This window comes from Engraulis encrasicolus, chromosome 16 (assembly GCF_034702125.1).
Source record: "Engraulis encrasicolus isolate BLACKSEA-1 chromosome 16, IST_EnEncr_1.0, whole genome shotgun sequence".
NCBI classification, from domain to species: Eukaryota; Metazoa; Chordata; class Actinopteri; order Clupeiformes; family Engraulidae; genus Engraulis; species Engraulis encrasicolus.
In genome coordinates, this window is record NC_085872.1 from 42,327,885 (window position 1) to 42,350,677 (window position 22,793).

General features: G+C 41.7%; 3 protein-coding genes across 3 annotated transcripts; 2 read left to right on the forward strand and 1 right to left on the reverse strand.

The window, feature by feature from the left end:
• Positions 1-503: 503 nt before the first annotated feature.
• Positions 504-10,269, forward strand: LOC134466598 (UDP-N-acetylglucosamine transporter-like). Its single transcript, XM_063220493.1, has 9 exons — positions 504-537; positions 3,388-3,442; positions 5,001-5,264; positions 6,435-6,589; positions 7,009-7,131; positions 7,683-7,857; positions 8,751-8,869; positions 8,973-9,106; positions 9,683-10,269. The coding sequence occupies exons 3-9, from the start codon at positions 5,069-5,071 to the stop codon at positions 9,777-9,779; spliced, it is 999 nt and encodes a 332-aa protein (XP_063076563.1). The 5' UTR covers positions 504-537; positions 3,388-3,442; positions 5,001-5,068; the 3' UTR covers positions 9,780-10,269.
• Positions 10,270-15,049: 4,780 nt separating this feature from the next.
• Positions 15,050-16,316, reverse strand: fam78ba (family with sequence similarity 78 member Ba). Its single transcript, XM_063220494.1, has 2 exons — positions 15,982-16,316; positions 15,050-15,572 (listed from the first exon to the last, which is right to left on the reverse strand). Exons 1-2 carry the CDS (start codon positions 16,314-16,316, stop codon positions 15,050-15,052), a joined length of 858 nt encoding a protein of 285 aa, XP_063076564.1.
• A 1,110-nt stretch (positions 16,317-17,426) lies between these two features.
• Positions 17,427-22,776, forward strand: cmpk (cytidylate kinase). Its single transcript, XM_063219668.1, has 6 exons — positions 17,427-17,674; positions 18,563-18,709; positions 19,933-20,085; positions 20,469-20,545; positions 20,901-20,997; positions 21,291-22,776. Exons 1-6 carry the CDS (start codon positions 17,531-17,533, stop codon positions 21,330-21,332), a joined length of 660 nt encoding a protein of 219 aa, XP_063075738.1. The 5' UTR covers positions 17,427-17,530; the 3' UTR covers positions 21,333-22,776.
• The last annotated feature ends 17 nt before the right edge of the window (positions 22,777-22,793 follow it).

Below are 22,793 nucleotides of genomic sequence, written 5' to 3' on the forward strand. Positions count from 1 at the left end.
ATTGATACTGAATCAACGGATTCGACTTTCAATAAGTTTATTGCCATGTCAACACAATTGACAGGAATTTGTTTTGGCACATTTCCAACAGCAAAGACAATGGAAAGAGAAACTCAACACTTTAGCACATACATAGGACAGTCCTTGGAGTTGATTGTACAAAGGGCCCACATTTGCTGCTACGACCCAAGGTGTAGGCTACTCTATTTGATGACACTGGACAACCTGATGTACAGGAAATTCTGGCCGACAAGGTATTCCAAACATCAACATTAGATTGCCTGAAGGTAGACTGGGCCCGCCCAGACGTCCTCCATCAGGCTAGAGTTGATGAAGGACTTAGAAAGAGTACTGAACATACCTGTCCAAAACTCAGACAGTTTGAGGCAGAACCAACATGAGCATAGTCTGCGGGAGAGGACCTGCATCTATCACAGGCATCACTTTAGTGTAGGCAAATCTTTTCCAATTGTTTACATTTGTGAGATGGGTTCAGAACAGGATGAAGAAGCCAATTTCAACAAAACACCAGCACAAGTAAGAGTGATCTTGAAATGCTAGAGAATATATAACTACGTAAATATTAATCCATCTATGGTATGCATTATGATGGAAAGATCAGGAAGCGCGCTCAACACCTTGTCTTCTTATCTTTTACACTGGGTGCTTAACTTCATCAATGAATGAACTCAATTCTCAAAAGAAAATAAATAAAGAAGCACTCCTCAGATTTCTTTTTTCAATTTTAATCGCCTCACATCACAGACGTTTCGGGCTTACACCCTTCTTCAGTGTGAAATGGCGATTTCCGATGGTTGGCGATGGTTAAAAATAAAGAAGTAAAAACACATTTGTATTTTTCCATATTAAAATGGGGGCAAGGTATTTTGCATTAAATTAGGAATCGCAGAAAACAGGAGCAGCCTAACATGTTAAAATGACTCAATAGCTGTACAATTTGAAACTTTTAGACATGACATGTTGGCACTGAAATACATAGACACTGAACATGTCCTCACTCCCGGTGGAGGACACAGTGGCTACTTTTACATGAGACATTTGATTCGGAAATAACTCCATTTAATTCTGAATAAAGCTTTAAAACATTGATGCCTAAAGCACTTTCAAAAAAGGGTGCTGAATGCCTAAGCCCTTTTTAAGAAAAGTTGCCCTCATCCTATAAAACCCAAATATCTCAGCCTCTGAAGCACATAAAAGCATGCCATAAATTGCATCTACCCTCATCTTGCATTAGAATGTGTTGATTCGGCTCTAACATACCAAGATTTTTCATAAAATGTAGGCCTACTCAGGGGCGTAGGCAGAAATAATAAAACAGGTGGGCCCAGAAAAAATCGGACGGGCCCAACCCGAAAGCGTATAGGTAGATATTATAATATCGTGCTCAAAAATGATACTTTGAAATAGAAAAATCATAGAAATCACAGAAGATGAACCAGACTTTTGACAAATGATTAATTATTGCTCAGTGCTATGCCATTAATTATAGTTCAATGAGGCAACAGTGTGAATGGGGTGGGCTTGGATGTCAAGTGGGCGGGCCCAGGCCCACCCAGGCCCACCCCTGGCTACGCCTATGAGCCTACTTAAATCTCAAGAGCCTGAATGTTGCGCCATGCAACTCCAGGCGCCAGGACCAATGTTGTGCAAAGCAACATCCAGCATCAATGGATTAATTCCACTTTGAAAACGTCACGTAAAAACGTCTCTCAATTCGGAATTAAAGGAAAGATCAAAGTAAACTCGACAGAACTATTTAAATCTGAATTAAAAACACCATGTAAACGTAGTGATTGATAACCTTCTCTTACAAAGGAATGCATTGGAATTTGAACTCATACTTCTGCTTGGTGTATATTTTATACATTATTCTTATACTACTGTATGACATCAGATAAATTGGAACACTTTTTGGCAACTCGTAAATAAAGGTTTGACACCGACATTTATTCATGTAATGTCTATACAGACAGACAAGCAGACAGAGACCAGTATATGAGCCCTTGTTGATTTTGCCGGTTTGCTAATAAAGACATGACCTGTCTATACATTTAATAATAATATGCATTCTAACATGGAGAGACAGAATATCAAAAATAAATTCCAGAAAATAACTTATTTAATTGTTTTCTAGCACAGAGGTCAGATCTTCTTTTAGTTGATGACAATGTTTGTGCATATATTAGAAAAGATGTTTGTCCACTTTTCTTTGCAGATTATCTCTCTAAAACTCTCTAAAAAATAGTTTGTGGCTGTAGCTTGGCAAATGGGAGGTTCAGTTCCCTCCATTGAAATATTATAGGGTTAATGTGTGGTGACTATCTAGGCCACTTCATGACTTAAATATGCTTCTTCTTGAGCTACTCTTTTGTTGCTTTGACTGTATGTTGCGTATTGTCATGTTGGGAGATCCAAAAATGGCCCACCTTCAGTCTCGTGGTGGAGGGAAGGACGTTGGCACTCAGGATTGGACGTTACATGTCTCCCTCCATCCATTTGTTGACGATGTGAAGTTGTCCTGTGCCTTGACAAACACCCTCAAACCATAATGATACCACTTTCATGCATGATGGTTAGGAGGGTGTTCTTGAGATCATATGCAGCAGTTCTCTTTCTCAAAACACATTGAATTGTGTTGATGCCAAGCTTGATTTTGGTTTCATCTGACTACAGCGCCATATCCTAAACCAGTCAGATGTTCGCTGGCAAACCTCAGGTGGGACTGCACAGGTTCCTTCTGAAGCAGGGGTACCATGTGTGCACTACAGGATTTTAATCCTCTGTAGTTTTCCCAGTGATCGAGGTCCCAGAAGCTTTGATATCATAGTTCATCCCGTACAGGTCTAAAGTGCTTTCTTTCTTTTCTCATGAATTCCTACAAAAGGTCAAATCTTGTAATGAACCCCAGACAGATCAATGGAAGGTAATTTTGTATTCCTTACACCCTCGTGGGCCCCTATGTTCAGAAATGTAAATATATACGTAAGAGTTCAGATGCAAAACCCCCTAAGTGCCTTTTCAGAAAATAATCTTAATTCATTTTTATTTAATACAAAGCTATCAAAATTGCATATTTTTTATTTTATGTATGTAATATAACTATTTATTTGTTTTATCAAGTACATAAATGTAAACCAAACCAACAACAGGGTTATCTAAAAATATAGAAGTGCAGGTCTGCAGAAATGGAGTTAGGGGGTTTTGCATCTGAACTCTTCATATATATATATATATATAGGGGCCCACAAGTGCAGGGCCCACCGGGAAATGCCAGGTATGCCAGATGGCCAGTCCAGCCCTGCTGACCATGACCCTTCAGCTGTAAGATAAACATCAAAACTTACGTTTTACCCAATTTTCCTGCAGGATGTCCAGACAGTTGTGCTAAAAGAGGAAACGGGGGAAGAACATCAACAAAAAAGTAGGTTTTATGCTTCACTTTTGCAAATTGCACGCATCTCACTTCAAACTTTTTATGGTCACATTTTATTTGAAGATGAAATTTTCTTTTACATAATGGTAAAGTAGACTACGGCATGACACACTTACAATAGGCCTAGGTTTTGTAGGTTTTGTTGCCATGTGGGGTTTTTGTTGTATATGATAACTTTTATAATTCATTTGTACGGCAGGAGTGTCTTCAACTTTTATATCTCACATGATGTTCGACTAAAAAAATTACATTCTTGGTGGTTGAATGAGAGGAAGATGTTGTGTACTATTGTATGGCGTCGATGAAGGTGGATGGGCAATCAGGGGCGGTTCTATCATTGGGCAAGGTCGGGCAATTGCCCGGGGCCCAGTTCAGTCAGGGGCCCCGTCGTCAATCGACATTTATGCATCGATTCTTCATGCGGTGGCAATTTAAGCTTTCGGGACCCTTGGCCGCAGCTCGATGGGGCCCACCTAGATAATCTTGCTTTTGGGCCCATGTTTCCGTTGTTATGCCACTGCCTGCATTTATACACCATCGATTATTAATTAATAATTTAAAGGGGGCCTCAAAATTGTTCTTGGCCCAGGGCCTCAGATTTCCTAAAACCGCCCCTGTGGGCAATGCAAGCAGAGTCCACCTCAGCAGTCAACACTTCACATAGTGTCACAGGGAAGTGGTGCATCTCTCTTGCTCAGAGTCCACCTCAGCAGTCAACACTACACATACTGTCACAGGGAAGTGGTGCATCTCTCTTGCTGCAGGTTCTAGATGCAGGTCTACAGCGACTGCATTTTGTATTGATAATATTACTTTTGTTCATCAAGCCTTTTTGTTACCCAATACATAGAAGTTTCCATTGGGGTTTTATTCCAAAACCCAAGAGTGAATGACGTCTGTGCACGCACCAGGTGTGGACTTGAAGAAACCATAGGCCTAATGCATTTTTGCACACCCCTTCTACTTTGTGGGCTAGTCTAAGGGTGTGTTCACACCTGGTTCCTTTTAGCCATTTAAGCGAAATCAGACCTGGATGTGACTCAGCATTTTCTGTGTATGTCTGAATGCTCCAAAGTGTACCCAGACCCCTTGGAAGTGAAACGTTATGAGACTTAATTCATGTGGTCTCAGTGCGGTTTGCTTAAGAGCCCTGGCAAGTTAGACTTGTGAATAGGTGTAATCACGTAGCTCTTTGAGTGCCATGGACTTGAAAACAAGTCTTTTCAGAATGTATGGCACAGTGCCAAAGACTTGATATCAAGTCAATTGCGTTTTTATATGGGGGGTGGGGCCTAACACGTTGGTCTGGTATGTCTGTTGTTCACATGGACAAAGGACTCAATTTTTGATGGCTCTTGAAAAATCACTCAAACGTTGAAAAAAGCCTGGCAACCCCCTGGTCTGAATTTGAAAATGCCTGGCACTCAATGAGTTATGAGTTCTATACAGTGCACTTTTATATAAAGGTCAAATGAAATAAAATAAAATATCTTACCTGGTGTTTGAATCCATCTCATGCTGATAAACTAAATGCTGTCTCATGCAGCTCACCAAACATGGATATGCCCTTCCTCCTCCTCATCATCATCATGTGGATTGGCTTACCTCCTCCCTATGGCAAAAGCCACGGAAAGGCTGAAGTACATCTCCTTGGCTATCCTCGTACTGCAGTGTACAACGCTGGTGCTAGCTATGAGATACTCTCGTGCACTAAAACAAGATGGTCCACTCTACTTGGCCTCCTCAGTAGTGGTGTCCGTAGAGATGTTGAAGTTTGTCACCAGCATTTTCTTAGTCTTCAAAGACAATGGTAAGTTGACCCAAAGCTTCCAGTCTTAGATGGTTATTTATTTTTTATGTTGTTAATTTAAATAATTTTTGCTATTTTCCTGATGATTTGGTGAGGAGGGGTCTACAAATATACAGTAGGCCCAACACAAATATGAAAACATAAAGCTTCTACAGACCTTGCCTGACCTACAACTGAAATGTACACATGAAATTATGAAGCCAATTGTTTTGTTTGTGGAATCCTCAGCCTCTTAAATCTGCCTCTTCGTGTCTACCTGAAAAGAATACCCCACCTTGTGGTCCTGGGTGGGTTGATGGTAATCAGGATCATCATGCCCTTAAGGCAGGGGTGTCAAACGTACGGCCCGCGGGCCGCATCCGGCCCGCCAAAGGGTTATATTTATTTATTTATTTTTTTAAACTTTTTTTTTTTCAATGAAATAACCACAATGCGCAATTACGCCCCTCGGGTCAAAATCGAGACCTGCATGATATTAACCCAATGGTCCCTCTGTTATACTGTAGAGTGTATATATGTAGTAAAGTGTACATCACACTTTTATTATACATTTTGAATTTGTACTGTAACAGGCATTTGATAAACCTCATATATTTTAGACCTCATATACAGAGATAAATGTATTACTTATTCGTATTGTACAATACTTATTCGTATTGTATTGGTATTGGTTGTAATTAAATAATAAATATAATTGGATTTGTATTGGTTCCTATTAAGCTGAAACTGGAACCAGGAAAATGCAGGAAATTACATCTAAGAAATACAACATTTTCTGGGGGAAAACCCCCAGACCCCCTGCCAAAATCAACTGTCCCATATTTAATTCATTGACGGATGGCAATGATTGAATGAAGTCAATGAAATTTTGCATAGGATCATCAGTATTGCATTGCTTTCTACATTTTCAACACACTTAAAAAGTGATAGTACTGAACACTAATCCTTTGCTTTACGTTTTTTTTTTTTTGCGATTATGTTACTAATGCGGCCCGCTTGAGGTCCACATGGGTTGTATGCGGCCCTCGGACCAAAATGAGTTTGACACCCCTGCCTTAAGGCTTTCATTTCAGCAGAGCATATAGTCATTGATTGTGTCTGGACTTAAGTCTTGCTGAAGAAACCTTTGTAGTCTAATACAGTATTCTGCCTTTTACTTTTGCTTTCCAGGATTCAATTTTCAGGCTTCGAAACATGTGATGAGGGATGAGATTATAAATAAGCCAATAGAAACCTTGAAACTGGCAATACCATCTGGCATCTACACTTTCCAGAATAATTTAGCATTTATAGCCCTCAGCAACCTTGATGCTACTACTTACCAGGTAATTTGTGCATGTGTTATTTGCCGTAATGCCAGTACACAAGAGTATTCTATGGTCACTACTAGCATAGTCCTACGCCATTTAATATTGACTTGGGACGTGGTGTAATTAGACCCTGTGCTTTGCCCTTTGCCACAGTTTTGCAGTTTTCCACCCTTAAACTGAGTGCAGTATGTTTACACAAAATCAGGAACAGGGGCGCCACCAGAAATGTTGGGCCCTATGAAAGATTCAAATGTTGGGCCCCTTAAGGGCCCCTGTTAGTGCCTTTGTCAGTGCTTGGGCCCTTAGAATTTGTAACATCTTTCCCCCCCTAGCGGCACCCATGATCAGGAAGCACATGATAATGTGCTCTCAAATGAGATTGTTTTTTGTTTTTTTTTCTATGAAAGCACTTACACTCATGTTTGGTGTAACAGGTGACGTATCAGCTGAGGATCCTGACCACAGCACTGTTTTCGGTCTGTCTGCTGGGAAAGAAACTAGGACTGTTCCAATGGCTGTCTCTTCTCATCCTGATGGCAGGAGTAGTTCTTGTTCAGGTGAGAAATAGAGAGAGCCCAAGTAGCCTGCCTATGTACCAAAACACGTTTTACTTCCAAATGTCAATGACCTGCCAAGAAAGTGCATCAAAGGCTATTGGATAATGTTCCAAAAGCGTATCCAAATTGGATTATGTTTTCATACAAGATCATGCCTCTGCTCATGATGCTGGTAGTGCCACCTGTTGTCAATCCAGAGTCATTACATTTCTCGGCCCGAGAATGTGCCAAGTAACTCTCTCTCTCTCTCTCTCTCTCTGTCTCTCTCTCTCTCTCTCTCTCTCTCTCTCTCTCTCTCTCTCTCTCTCTCTCTCTCTCTCTCTCTCTCTCTCTCTCTCTCTCTCTCGCTCTCTCTCTCTCTGGGTGTGTGTGTGTGTCTTTGTGAGTGAATGTGTCTGCACATCTGTGTGTGTGTGTGTGTGTGTGTGTGTGTGTGTGTGTGTGTGTGTGTGTGTGTGTGTGTGTGTGTGTGTGTGTGTGTGTGTGTGTGTGTGTGTGTGTGTGTGTGTGTGCACATCTGTGTGTATGTGCACATTGCACTGTTCACCAAGTGGCCAGAGGAGACACCAGGAACTTCAGAGCAAGCAGAGCTATTGACCAGCAACCAGGTAGTTGGATTGCTGGCTGTTCTGGCAATGTGCTGCTCCAGTGCTTTTGCTGGTGTTTACTTTGAGAAAATCCTGAAGGAGACACCACTGGGTGTATGGGTACGGAACATCCAACTGGGTTAGTATGATTTGTTTACTTTGTATTCGACTAAGCAAGTTCTATATGATCTATATGTTATACTATTGTAGAATCGCTCTGTTTGTCCCCCCTCTCTCCCCCTACAAGACGATTCCAGCGTTCCGATTGGCTGCCTCCCGCAGTCCTGTTTTATAAGCAATGTTGACGTTTGATATCAGTTAGTCTTTGGTTTTATTATTGTTGTGGCTCGTTGCTCACTTAGCTTGGACAGAGGACCAATTCCTGTCTGAGCTAGAGCTTGAGCCGGCAATACCTTAGACAAAGTGTTTACTGTATTTGTATGCTGCATCGGTCTTCTATAAAGTTTGCTGAAGGACACTTTATTTACTTCTGTCGTGTGAAGTCATTAACCACTTCAAGAAACCCACAGCACGACACTATGTTTTATTTACCGGCCTTTCACTGGGCTTTCACATACACCACATACATACATACATACATACATACATACATACATACATACATACATACATACATACATACATACATACATACATACATACATACATACATACATACATGCATACATACATACATATTACATACATACAGAATGGCTGTCCATGGACATTCTTTCCTTAAACCTGCCCAAAACACGTGTGGCTATTGGTACTCACTGGTATTGACTTTCAGGCAAAATACATCTTATCTTACGTTTTATTTGTAAAACACATTTTTTTCTTTAATTTACAAAATGCCAAATGAAACATGATAAAAAGCCATCTTTTGATGTCAAACTTGTTAGGAACTGCCAGTGAACACAAGTCTTGGTGACCTGCAGTTCTAAGGACAGAAATGGACATGGGCATACCGTTTAAGTAAAGTATGTTGACAATAAACATTCACTTCTTTGTTTGTTGTGTTGTGTACAGGTTTCTTTGGGCTCATCTTTGGTATTGTGGTCCTTTTTGTTAAGGATGGAGAAGCAGTGATAAGGTCTGGTATGTTCCAGGGATACAATGAACTGACTTGGATAATTATTGTATTACAGGTACGTGATCTTGACGTGAAATTGAAATTGAAATTGAAATGGTCTTTTTTGTTTTTCATTTCATACCCATACAACCCCATTTACTTCTTTTCCTTTTTGACAGGCTTTTGGGGGTTTGATGGTCGCTGTTGCTATTAAGTATGCTGACAACATACTGAAGAGCTTTGCAATGTCATTCTCAATCATTTTGTCCTGTTTCATATCATACCTCTGGTTTGAAGACTTTGACCCCGCCAGGTAAGAACCAAGAGAGCGTTTTTTTAATCTAGGCCTATACAGCACTCCAGTACTTAGGTCATTGCATTGGCTACCAGTGAGATATAGAATTGAGTTTGAAACTCTTCAGATAGTTTATAACTCCCTAAATGGCTTAGGCCCTTAGTACATTGTAAATATACTTGAATATATCATCCTAATAGATGTCTTAGGTCTTCAGAATCTCCTCTACTGGTTGTGCCTAGGGTCAAATCTAGACAGGGTGAAATGGCATTTAGTCATTATGCTGCAAAATGCTGGAACCAGCTTCCTGTCCAAATTAGAACTGCCCCAACAGTATCTTGTTTTAAAAAGAAATTAAAACAGCTTAATTCTCATCTGCCTTTGGTGATAGATACTTATCTACTATCTATAATGCAATATTTTTTTCATCTCTTTTCTCTTTCTCTAATCTTGAGTGAAAATTGAATGACAATTGTGTATGATAATGTACTATATAAGTAATTTTGATTAATTCCTGGAGTAAGACTCCAACTATAATTCACTCACCCATCCGTCCAAGTTTTTTTTTTTTTTAAATGTTTTCTTCTGTTACAGTTTTTTCTTTCTTGGCGCAGTGCTGGTCATTGCTGCTACATTTCTCTACGGATTTGATGGAAGCGTAAAGGAATCTGGCCGTGCCGAAACGGTATAGAAGAAGAAGCCAGGCCCGGAGCAAGAGGAAGTGGAGCACAGTAAGAGTCCTCAGCAGGGAGGATAGAGTGGGGTCCAAGCCGAGCCGACACAGGGAAGAGGTCGGGATATGAAAGAGGAAAGGAATCGGGTTGCTGATCAGCGGGGCAGGCAGACCCTTTGAACAAAGGGATGATGGAGAAAGGGGATAATCACACAGTGACACAGTCTTCCTGTCCCCCATTTGCATTTAGAGAGGAGCTCTGCTGCTGTAGACATGAAATGCTACATATCATTATGGGACTTCTGAAAGATCTCGGCCTTCACCACACCACGTCCATTCAGAATACTGCAAAGCTGAGAACTCTCACAGATGCATTTTGGTCAAGCGACACTGGGCCAGTATAGGTTCCATTATCAGCAGCAATTTTGTTTACCATACCAGTGCAGTGTGAATATGGCATTGAATATTCATGTAGAGTGACGCCTTTAATATTGCGGTATGGATTACGCAATGTGGAATTTTGTCATCCAATTTTAATTTAACACTGTATTTGGACAAGTTACATTTTATGTGTAAAAACTATATGTTGGTAAGGAAAACATTGTTTTACCTTTCTTTCAAATTCTACTTAATTTCAAATTCTTTGTATGACCAGTGCATGTAAAGAAATTGACAATAAAACCTACTTGACTTGACTTTCACCCATAACACAAAATACTGTTGGAAGACCACCAACTTTGTCACTTGCCTATCTAATTGAATACATGTGTATTTCCACACGTATACATCAGTCAATGGCATTCAACATGTAACAAATACGGGAAATTAAGTGCAACACTGTTCAATGTTATTGCATATATGCATATATAAAGCTTTTTTGTTTTTGTTTACTTCGATGCAGACTTTACCACATAAGAGCCAGCTTGCTGGACTATATCACAAATTAGATTCTTTAGGGGAGATCAATCTAAACGTTTTAAAATACTATCTAAAGCTTATATTAGGGAAAGCTGGTTTCACATCTAGTGACTACATGGTGGATCTGACACTTCTTACAAGCTTCTGTTTGTCTAATAATATGTCTTTCCCTCCCTCCCCCTTCTGTGTTTGGGGTCCCAAATTCAACTACAGATTGTATCTTAGGTTTCCATGCTGTTCCTCAGGAATGAGCTCAAAGCAGCATGGTCATGAATAAGAGGCAAAAATGCATTGCCAATTTCACATCACAACAACAGCAACATCAACATGATATGTCAACATCGCAACAACTACTATTTCACAGAGATGGCGAGGATGCAACAGAGAGAGAGACATTGTTGCAAAGGATTATAGGCTAATAATAATAATAATAATAATAATAATAATAATAATATAATAACTTGGTTTTATATAGCGCCTTTCAAGTAACCCAAGGTGACTTTACAAAAGGAGATTGGGCAGGGGAATAGAGGGGAGAAGAGAGGAGGGGGTAAAAGTGGGGCTGGGGACAGGGTGGTTAAGGACCATAGGCCACAGTGAATAAATGTGATTCTATAGGTGCTTTTTGAACATAGCCGGTGTGGAGTTATGCATGTAAGTCAAAATCACTGTTGCCTGAAATGCCATGTTCTGAGATGACGATGACAAAAGCTAAAACTCTCCCTCAGAGTGATCACTTGCCCATTGGGGTCACTGGGTCACATCGATGAAGACATCTATGATAAAGATACACAAACTGTGAAATGCTTAATCGTGAAGATTCGCAAGTAATTAATCTGTTACTACATGACCCGTGTTATAACTTTTCTGTTACCAGAACGGCAATGACCAATTCTTAATGTATTACTAAAGGCCCTGCGTAATATCATAGCAGTGTAGTACTATGGCAGTAAAGTCTTTTCCACAAATAAAACAGCAGCACTGGGCCCTGCCGTGGCCAACCGGTAGGGCACTCGTCTGCCATGCGGCTGACCCGGGTTCGATTCCCGCCCTGGGGCCTTTGCCGACCCCTGCCTGTCTCTCTCCCCATTCACTTCTTGTCCACATCTCTAACTGTCCTATCATCACTAAAGTCGTAAAAGACAACACAATAAAATAAACAGCAGCACTGGTGGAATGGTGCACATTATGAGTCCACATTAATAATCTCTGTAGTAATAGGCAGCACAAAACAAAATAAGAGATTTTAGCTGTTTATTAGAAATCTTCAGGTAAAGCATTTAACCTCATTGCTCTAGACTTGTGCATTAAGCACAAAGCATACTGAGTCAGTCACAGGTATGTAATTCAAAAAAGCGTGCATGCAGTGAAAGAAATCAATCGAAAGAATAGTTTATTTACCTTTGTGTCAAGTCAACTTTTTCAGTCATGCCTAAAGATTAAGCACCATTATCATTCTTACCTTGCATAGTCTCGTGTTTATTGGGTGATAGTTATTACCAATGGTTTCTGTCTATTTATATCGATGAGAACACAAAGAATGCCATGCATTTAACTCTGGTGTTTAGATATCTTTTTTTCCATTGAGAATGATCACCTTAGCATACTACTTCCATCCATACTAGGTGTTCTTGTAACCAATTAATACAGAAAATACAATCAAGTCCTTCTTTTGTGTCATTTTGAGTATGTTACATTATGCATATTGGTCGAGGTAACATTGATTCAGAAGCAAAAACATATATTTACGAAAACAGTATGTCACATACCCGAAAAAGAAAATAAAAGGCAAGAAGACAGCAGAGTGAACATAATTGCTGTTTCAACATTTGTGATCGCACTTCGTACATGAAAAACAGGACCAGGACATTTCTGCTCGGAAATTCTATAAAATAAATATTTTCTGTCACAAATTTGTCATATTAACAAATAGTGTTATGTAGAAACAACATCTGCCATACCCATAAGCCATTGTCGTGTGTGCTTATATGAGGTACACAGGACACTCTTGACAGAACAGCACCTGTCTCGCTTAATCACTGCTTGTTGTCTTCCAACTGAAGTGCAACACTGACACTTTCCCACCTTTCCAAGAGTGACATGTATTAAAAAAAAACCCTTAGTAACAAAAGGCAGCTAATGTAGAACATATGGTCTTGCTGTGTCTGGAAGAATTTTGGAGATGGCATTTGCTATTTCCATGATGGTTGATTGATCTGTGATTTGTTTTTAAATAAAATACCAAATGGCTTCAATTATAATTTATCCTGTTTTGGATTTACCTGAAGTTTGGTAAATAGTTACATGTATAATAGTCTTCTAAATGTCCTCCAAATGGAAGAGGAAGGAATTCTCGTTGTCCAGAACACAGTCATGGTTGAAAAACACTGATATCAAATATTGCAGTCTCTCTCATGTTGAAGGTTAAGCCACAAATATGTTGCTGGTGTTCCAAACCCTTGTTTTGAGATGCTTTGTTTCTATGGGCACTGCCTTGTCCCAATGACCATGAGTGTCATCATTTGGTGAAAAGTTCCAAAGAGCACACAAGCAGATACCGCTTGTGGTCAGCAAGATAACGAGACTACTTTGAAACTGTGGAGTTGAGTGAGGTGATGAAAATAAATAAGAAAAAGAGCGAACCTGAAGACGCACTAGGCGAAACGCATTGTTCGCTACAAAAAAATAAAGAGAAAAAAAGAACAGTATCCAGTGTGCAGTGTTTAGGCCTATTAACTTTTCATATTGATCACCTTTTCCTGCCTTACACCTGCACCTGGAAAGCTGAAGGGTTGTGCACAAGGACTCTCTTGCACTTTGAATAAAATAAATACTATTATAACATCACTGAGACCACAGAATGCCCCTCTGCGACAGTGGTGACCACTTCCAGAACTGGTTACCCTGAGTGTGCATTCAACATTTCAGTGGTTCCTGGACCGAATATCTTGAAATAAATGCTAAGCATGACTGTGGTGTGACATTCACGTCAAAGGCAACAGTAACCACTGTCCCAATTCTGAAAATGTCTTCCCTGTCCTACTACCTGTTCACTGGATTCTGCCTGAAACGCTTTTGTTCGCCACCCTGGTGGACGTTCCAGACATTGTTTATACAAATCAAGAAAAACCTTTGACATGTTGTTCCACACGTATGCGAAAATCCCCCATTATTTCTATTACAACAATACTAACACAAACAAAACAGACAAGAAAAGAACATGCACCTCGCTGTAAAAGATCAATCGTCCATGTGTCTCCTCATGGAGTTGCTACGGCCTGACCCCTATCATTCCCATTCAGCTGTCCGCCCTTTGGATCAGTGGACGCAGCTCAGGGATGCCAGCTTTCAGATACGTCATGAAGTCACACCCATAATAGCGTTCACTCGCAGAACACCACAGTACATAATCACATCAGACATGTCCCGCAGACGGCATCCAGGTCCCCGGGATGTAATACGCATACCTGTGGAGAGCGGTAGAAAGATGGAAAAATCAGGAGGAGGTTTGGAAAAAAGACAGATGGGAGGGGATAATGGAAGCAGGGGAGTGGCACAGATGGGAGTGTGTATGTGTGCGTATGCGTGTGTGTGTGTGTTTGTGTGTATGCGTGTGGCACATGACTCACTGGGATTGGCCCTACGGTGCAGCACCTCCGCTTAGAGCCACAATGTACAGTCTACCATTCTCATGCAAGGCATAGGAGGGTTGTGTGAACTTCAGGTGTTCAGGTATTTTAAACACTAATCAATGGCGGCGTCGGTGATGACAATACATGCTTTCTCCTCCAGAGTAAGTCGAGAATTGTTTCAAAATGTTTAAGTCAGTCCATTGAAAAAAGGCCGTTTTGATATTTGTGAATTCATTTAATGACACTACTAATGACTGGATATCTGTCTACTTTTTAAAGTCTACGAATGTTGTTCTAATGTTGTTGCTTTTTTTCTCCAACTCCACACAATTTGCTTTCAGTAAGCACAGTTTGATTTGGCTTGTACTGTCCAAGTGCAGGACCTTTTGGTGTTTGGCCCCTAAGTTTCACATCCATGGTATAACCTTGCTTGTGCTACACTGACACTACCAGCCCGATATGCCGCCATAGCATCAGTCTGATTTCTGCATTTCCTTTAATACTGAGCACAGTCATGTTAGTGAACAAGTCTTGTGCCAAGCCATCAGTGTTCCCAGCGACCCAGCTTCATCCAAAGCACACGGTTTGCACCGCTAGTCCAGTTCATCACCACCACACCTCCCACCTACGATCCCATCCACCTCCACAAGTTCCTTGCCCCTGCTAAGGTTCAGGGAGTGGTCACCCCATCTCAACCCTGCACACGCCCAAGAGCAAGTTTCCAGCTGCAGCGTCAGTTTACTTGGGTGGAATCACCACGAGCGACGCCCCCCTCCGGGGCCTCCACATCAGCACCTGGGCGTCGTTGGCATTGGGGCGGCCCAGCGCGTTGGGCGGGATGGGCTCCGGGTTGTTGAGGATGTGAGGTTGCTCCTGGTGTGGTCGGCCCATCAGCGAGGCACGTGAGCCCAGGGGCATGCCGGGGTCGACGGTGATGTCCACGCGCATGCGCCAGCGGATGGTCTGCAGCACGATGCGCTCCTTGGTGACGGCGTTGAGGGCCACCAGCCAGGTAATGAAGCTCTGGTCGCGCGTGATGTGCGTCAGCATGGGGGTGTTGCTGTTGCTGATGGGGACGGCCCAGGTGACGCTGGGGTAAAAGTTGTCATTCATGCTGACAGTCAAACGCGAGGGCTTGTACGTCGGTCCCACCAGTGTGACTGTCTCTGTGGTGTTCCCGTACCAGGGGTAACTGACACCGTCAGAGTCACTGATGGCCTTGGCACGGCCCTCCCGTAGCTCTGGCAGCTCCCAGCTGGACCTGAGAGGACCATAACCAAGGAGAGAGAGAGAGAGAGAGAGAGAGAGAGAGAGAGAGAGAGAGAGAGAGAGAGAGAGAGAGAGAGAGAGAGAGAGAGAGACAAGGCAGTAAGAGGGGATTTAATGAAAGTGAAATGAAAGACTGGGGGAGTAGGGAGACTTATGGTTAGGCCTATGAGGTGTTGATAAATAAAATGCTTTGAGGAGGAAATTCCAGACTGAAAAGAATAGAATGATTGCAGTATGTAGGCTAGATGTTTTAGAAAATAAACACAAGCTAAGCAACTGCTCCATGACAGTGGCATGCCAAACTATTGAGCAGAACTGTGTTTGGCCACATTTCAGATTGGGTTTTTCAGATAGGCCTACTTTTTTTTTCAAAGATGGTTAGAAATATAGAGGCCACTTACATTCCAATATCCCCGTATGTATTGTAGAATTCCATTTGAGTGCAAGCCTGAATCCAACCCACAGTCCAGGTTTCATTTCTTGGCACGGGAGGCATTACAATACCCGCAGAAGCCCTGAAATAGGGCGTCTTGTAGCGCAGTACAATCGGCGAGTTCTCCTCGATTACAGTGGGGCACTGGTCAATGGAGGCCGAGACCTCATACACCACTATATTCTCCCGTCTGATTCGCGGCTTGCAGACGATGCTCTGAATGCAACCCATGGTGCTGGTTAGAAGCAATGCCAGAACGACCAGCGACGGTAGAACGCGATCTGTTTGAACAAGTATATTCATCGGTGCCTTTGCTCTTCCATAATCAGCATCGAATTGAGGAGAACGATCCTCTTCATTGGACACTGCCTGTACGAACAACAAAATCGTACAAATTTGGGGGAAAGAGAAGATAAAACTATCTTCATTTTGATAGGTTAAAGCACGCGTCTACCGTCAGTCTTGGGGGGCATGCTACAAACAATTAGAGGAAAGGATGCGACCTTATTAGGGTAAGGAGGGTACGACACACCGCTACCTCTCCCAGTCTCTCTCCGGCGCGTCGGAGTTCCGCACTGCCCTTGCTGCTTGTCCCCAGATGTATGTCGGCCTCCCCCAGTTTGGCTACCTGGTGTGAGACCCTTTCTTTTCCAATTCGCGCGTCCTGCTGTAGGTCTGAGCCCTTTGATCTTTGTTTTTCTGCCACGAGCTGTCATGTCAGTAGCTTACAAGCAGCTGGTGAAGCAGGGAGGGTGTCCGGGTTCCTCTTCCCGCGGTGACTGACATTCCAAACATCATCAGGATGCGGCGCCCTCAAAAAAATCTAGGAGCGAGCAGGCATATGATACGTAAGGCTACGCTTGATTGAAGTTCAGCTCAATTAAGCACAACAGGAGGAAGATGGAAGAGAGATAATTTCACCTGTACGTGCTCAGGGTGAATGTCCCAGCGGATGATCTTATTTTATTGCCCTCCTTTGTGCGTTGCATTCTAGCTCCGCCGAAGACCCTGCACATCTGAGGAAGAAACAAAAGCGCGGATGTGGGCTTTGTAAAATGGAAAATAGTCATTCGTTGACGCTTTGAAATATCCCATAGGCTGAAATGTTCCTTGATTGCCTTGGCAAACAGCTGTCATGGTCGTCGTATTATTGTTCTCGCTGCCAATTGAATGCTTGATAGAATATCGTATCTTCGAGGACGGTCGCTGTTCAGCAGGGCAAGGTGCTGATGCTAGAGAACACAAGCGCATGGGGGAGAGGGTGGAGAGAGGCGGGGGTGGGGAGTTGCATAGCCCTCTGCATTGAAAGAGTCGCTGTCAATGGAGAGGCGCGGCCTGCAGCCCATGGATCCGCCTTCTGTATTCTTATTGGACGAAGGCGCGCATAGCGGAAATGGTAATATTGCTGCTAACTTCCCTAGTGACACGACACCGGCGGTCATTCAGCAAAGAAATCCGACTCTTTTGGGGTTGGTTGTCATTCATATGTTTGATCACACCGTCGCTGGATCCCGTTTATGATTTTAAGACTGCTTGGCAGGTTAGCTGAGAAAGTACCAAGTGCAGTGCACCGAGTCGTTTCCTCCATGAAGCCTCAAGTTGTATTTGTGTTGGGTGGACCTGGCGCGGGCAAAGGAACACAATGCGCTAAAATCGTTGAGGTAGGGTCGGGAATGAAGGGCAGTGCATTCATGCTGAGCTGTGTGTACTTGCTACTTAAACTATTTTATATTATCTCTTTGTTGGGGATGAGGAGTTTAAAGGGGTACATCTACGAGATTTGTCTTCAGTTTCTATTGTAGTCACTAGCACATTACCATTCATTAGCTAGCACAACTTCCGGGTGCCCTCCAAAAAAGAGCACTAAAGAGGGTATTTGTTGAGACGTCTATTCCTAGATTTGTGGCTGGGAACACATGTCTTGTATACTGTACAATGTAGACTTCTTATAAATAGGAGGTCCATTTATGAGTTGGTATAACATGATGCAATATGACGTGTCATGCCATAGCATGCCAACACCCGTGTTCCTGAAGGCAACAGGATGCCTTTTGAGCCACTGTGCAAGCAAATGCCAATGTAGTTCTAAGGAGCTTATGTCACGGCGCATTTTGGGCGTGATTATGAATGTGACTTCATATTCACGCCCAATGGCCTCACTGTAGGTCATAGTGCATGTTAGTACCATTGTAGTACAGTCCATATAGTATAATCCACGCTGGAATGCATGTTGGAATTCAATTGCAGGCCTGAAAGGCCAAAACCTGGTAATCTTCTTCTATCTATCAAAATCATTGACTGATTTTTGTTCTTAGTTGCAGCAAAAGGACTGACCATGCTTTGTGTCTTAGTTACAGACTGATTGAAAGGAACATTAAATTCCCACTGTTCACAGACAGTGGTGATGGTGATTCTCAAAAGAACTCCACATGTGGTCAGATCAAGTGGTGTTTTCAAATGCGGGTCTACATATAGAAGGGTGTGTTGAGGTGTTACAAAGTCGTTATTAACTTCAACAAAGACTGGCCTGCCTGTGTTTGCCATTGTAGAAATACAGCTATACCCATTTGTCTGCTGGGGACCTCCTGAGGGAAGAGCGCAGCCGGACTGGCTCAGAGTTTGGACAGCTCATTGACAACTACATCAAGGATGGCAAAATCGTGCCCGTGGAGATTACCATCAACTTACTCAGAAAGGTTCGGAAATGTGTGTCTTGTCTTGCAGATGTTCTGTGGATTGGTATGTTGATGTCTTGTGTTTGTTATGGGTTATGTATGGAGCCCAGATCTTCCCATAAGCTAATGGGGATCCGGATACAATACCAGATATTTATGGTGACATATGCGTAGTACCATGATCTTAAGATGCAGACCGTGTTTCTTGCTAAATGCAACATTCTTTACAGGCACATTCACAAATGTTATGTACTACCCCCAACAAGTATTCGTTATCGCTTAGAAATGTATGTGGATAGGTGGCTCTATTTAGATCTATCCATGTAAAAACACCATTTTGAATTACCAGTCATACAAATTATAGATCTTTTTACTCCTTCCAAACGAGACCAATATTTCAATAAATGTGATCAATGTCATGAGTGGGCAGCATACATTTTGGAAATAAACTACTAAAATTACGTACTGGGCCTTTGATGTCTTAGCAGCTTTGCAGTGCCTCATATGCACTTTTCTACCAGCCCATTTTTTGGTGCTGGAAGGTGTTCATATAGAAATGAAGAGACATATATTGAATTTTCAGACTCAAGACTGTTTGCAAACACAATGTACAGTATGTCTGTACTGAGGGGCACAGCAAGTTAGAAGTGTATAAACAATTCCATTACTGAGATGATGAAATGACTGTAATGATAAAGTGTCATATTAGAATAGGGCTGCACGATAATGGAAAAAATCATAATCTTGATTATTTTGGTCAAAATCGTAATCACGATTATTAATCACGATTATTGATTTTTTGCATATTTTTCTGAAAATTATAACAAGATGAAATATAACCAAGAATGAATTATATACGGGACGGAAAAATAAAATTAATTATGTAAAGGCAATAGCATGAAACTTAGGTGGACAGATTTCTGGACAGAAACACCAGCCTGTCAGTATGTTCTGGCTTCAAGGACGCTCTCAAAGGTAGGTCACTATTGCCACGATTAAATCACGATTTAAATCACGACTTCGATTTCACAATTTTATCACGATTTTCGATTATTTTCGATTAATTGTGCAGCCCTAGATTAGAATATATTTAATGCACCTGATGTGTACTTTTTTTTTACAACAGTTGCAGACTCTGTTCTTTCACAGGCAAAGCCCGTTCTTTCACAGTCTAAACATTGCTGTGTTTGTCAAAGGCGTTAGCATAGACTCACATGCCACACATGTCCCCTGTCCCCCCTCAGGCCATGGAATCCTCGATGGCGGCCGATGAGCAGAAGTTCCGTTTCCTGATTGATGGATTCCCCCGCAACCAAGACAACCTGCAGGGCTGGAACAAAGACATGGACGGCAAAGCTGATGTCAAATTTGTCCTCTTCTTTGACTGCAGCAATGAGGTGAGCTATAATTGAATCTAGGACATTTTCTGAGGGCAGTATTGGGAGAGAATTAAAATGCAGCACAACAATTGCAGCATTGTCTTTGGTCACCTTGTGCATAGTATGTAGTGCTGATTGTGGTTGCTGTTATCTAACACTGATCAGCTTTGTTTGCAAAAAAGAAAAAGGAAATAGTTCAAGGTTTCATTATTATGAGACATTACATGATAATTCCCTTCTGTGTTCTTTCCTCTTTGTCAAAATTGGACCTTTGCTAAAGTTAAGTATAATGTTTCCAACAAATGTATGAATAGACGATTAAAAAATGCTACATGTAGAATATAATGACATGGTTTTGTGTCTGCTCCGGGTTGACATCACTGTATTTATCTCACTGACAGGTGTGTATTGACCGCTGTCTAGAGAGAGGAAAGAGCAGTGGACGTACGGACGATAACAGAGAGAGTCTGGAAAAGAGGTAAGGACCTATCAAAATGCATGTTTCCTACATAGACTTTAGACAGGATAAATTGTTCAAGAAGACACTTTTGCACACCTCTGTAGTTGGGCAGGTGCGTAGGATATTATTCCAGTGGGGTTGTCATTCAAGTGTAAAGAAATCCCCCACACTGTCCATTCCACCAACAAACTACTTGTATACCTTAACTTTAATATTAAAGTTTGTTGGTGGAATGGACAGTGTGTGGGATTACTATACACTTGAAAGACAGGGTAAATTAACATAAAGTGGTGGGTAGATGTGACGTGGTTATTGAACAGCTCTAACTGCCTGGCTGGCTAGTCTTAACTAACTTGTCTGACCTGTTTTGAAGGATCCAGACGTACCTTCAGTCCACACGTCCCATCATTGACTTGTATGAGAAGCAGAAGAAGGTGCGCACCATTGATGCGTCAAAGGATGTCGACGCGGTGAGTCTAACATTACCCTCATGCGCTTTCTCTCTCGCTCTCTCTGTCTCTCTCACACACACACACAGCACACACACACACACACACACACACACACACACACAGCACACACACACACACACACTCTACACTACACTTTCAAGTCAATATGACACAGCCAATTTGTTGAAAGCTCAGAGGGTAAGACTTTGTAGTGCTGTGTTGGTGTTTTTAATTGAATTTGCCTTTGATGCCCTGTCTTCTCTGCCAGCTCGCTCTGATCATTTTGTCGCATCTCTCTCCCCGAACTATAGGTGTTTGAGGACGTGAAGAGCGTCTTTGATAAGGAGGGCTGAGGATCCTCTCGCATCTTAACTGCCAAGAACTGTGTGGCTGCCACGGTCATTCAGCGTTTCTTTTTATCAGTGTCAGCAAATTCTCTGCTTTGTTCACATGTCCACATTTTTTGCCTTTTTACTCATGTAATTATATTATAAATATATATTATACATGTTTGTTTTTGGTAGGTTAGTCTAGTGAAATGGAAAGGGGCTAGTGTGAGTGTCCATTAATGTGTAAAAGTGTGCATGTGTGTGAGTGGAGGGCACTCTTAATCTAGGCATAAGATCCCTTCTGAGAAAGGCTGCAGAATAGGGTTGTGATTGAAACATTGAGTTGTTGTTTTCTTGCTTTCTTTTTTTTCCATTAGCCACTTAGGCCGTCACTTAGTGACTGAATCATGGAGGGTACAAAGTACAAACCCTCGAGGTCATGTTTAGGAGATATGTAGTAATGTTTATGAAATCTGTGTTTTTCAGGGATGTCTCCATGACAGACATTGTGTTGTATCTGATAAGTAGAAATGGCCAAAGTTTGGTTCCAACGAGGAGTTTATTGTTTTCCTGACTGACTTTGCTCTAGGTCGATACCTAACCAGCCAATTTTGTTACAAGGATATGCTGTTTCGTCTCGACGTTCATAAACAACTGTAGACTGAAATGGTTGACTCAGAATGAAACTTGGGTGCACTAATCCATATTGAACCGAGAGAGATTTATTAGTGTGTCACTACATGGATTGAGATATTTCACATTGCCGTCCCCTGCACAGCACAGCATTGCCAGTGCTTACCTTTATGTTGTAATGCAGAGTCAGAATAGGGAATATATAGACTTTTCCCAGCGATGGCAAATCTGACTGGTTAATTTTAACAATTTTAAGGAAACTGACCCAGGAAAGTGATTGTAGGCAATTTGGGATAGGCTGTTTCAAGTTTAACTCCTTATCATGAGTATTTAGACTGACCATACTTTTTTTCCCTTGTATCAGTTGAGTACTCTGTTTTAAGATATGTCTTTATACCCAATCATTGTCATCCTCATATTGTAAATGTCAACTAGGCAATGTTGAACACTGGGAATGAAACAGTGTATTGCTGCCCAGTAAACTAAAACTAAAAACACTTGATGTTGTTGCAGTCTTTATACAAGACTGAGATTAGACAATGGTAAAGAGGACAAGACCAGAGGGACAGCTGGTTAGATTCATTTATAAAATTTGGACTTGTGTTATTGTCATTGCTGGAATTTGCCAAGTTGACAGCGCAGTGCTTGGTTTTACAAAAGGGCCAGTAATTGTGTAAAAGCAGTGTCTTACCTTGTAAGTTCCAACATTACATTTGCTGTACCACCATGTCTTGTAATACAGTGACACAAACACTCATCACTTTTCCAAATGTATTCGTTCTAAAACAACAGCTTTTTTGAGTTCAAGTAAAAGGACCAGTGCATTGGAACATTACATTTGCCAGACTTTTT

Bases quoted from the DNA above. Each gene is read 5' to 3' on its own strand.
- LOC134466598 (XM_063220493.1), top strand. From the start codon at position 5,069: ATGGCAAAAGCCACGGAAAGGCTGAAGTACATCTCCTTGGCTATCCTC. The intron at 5,265-6,434 runs GTAAGTTGACCC...TTTGCTTTCCAG, and splicing joins CTTAGTCTTCAAAGACAATG to GATTCAATTTTCAGGCTTCG. The intron at 7,132-7,682 runs GTGAGAAATAGA...CTGTTCACCAAG, and splicing joins CAGGAGTAGTTCTTGTTCAG to TGGCCAGAGGAGACACCAGG.
- fam78ba (XM_063220494.1), bottom strand. From the start codon at position 16,316: ATGAATATACTTGTTCAAACAGATCGCGTTCTACCGTCGCTGGTCGTT. The intron at 15,573-15,981 runs GTAAGTGGCCTC...TGGTCCTCTCAG, and splicing joins ACATACGGGGATATTGGAAT to GTCCAGCTGGGAGCTGCCAG.
- cmpk (XM_063219668.1), top strand. From the start codon at position 17,531: ATGATTTTAAGACTGCTTGGCAGGTTAGCTGAGAAAGTACCAAGTGCA. The intron at 17,675-18,562 runs GTAGGGTCGGGA...TTGCCATTGTAG, and splicing joins AATGCGCTAAAATCGTTGAG to AAATACAGCTATACCCATTT. The intron at 18,710-19,932 runs GTTCGGAAATGT...GTCCCCCCTCAG, and splicing joins CCATCAACTTACTCAGAAAG to GCCATGGAATCCTCGATGGC.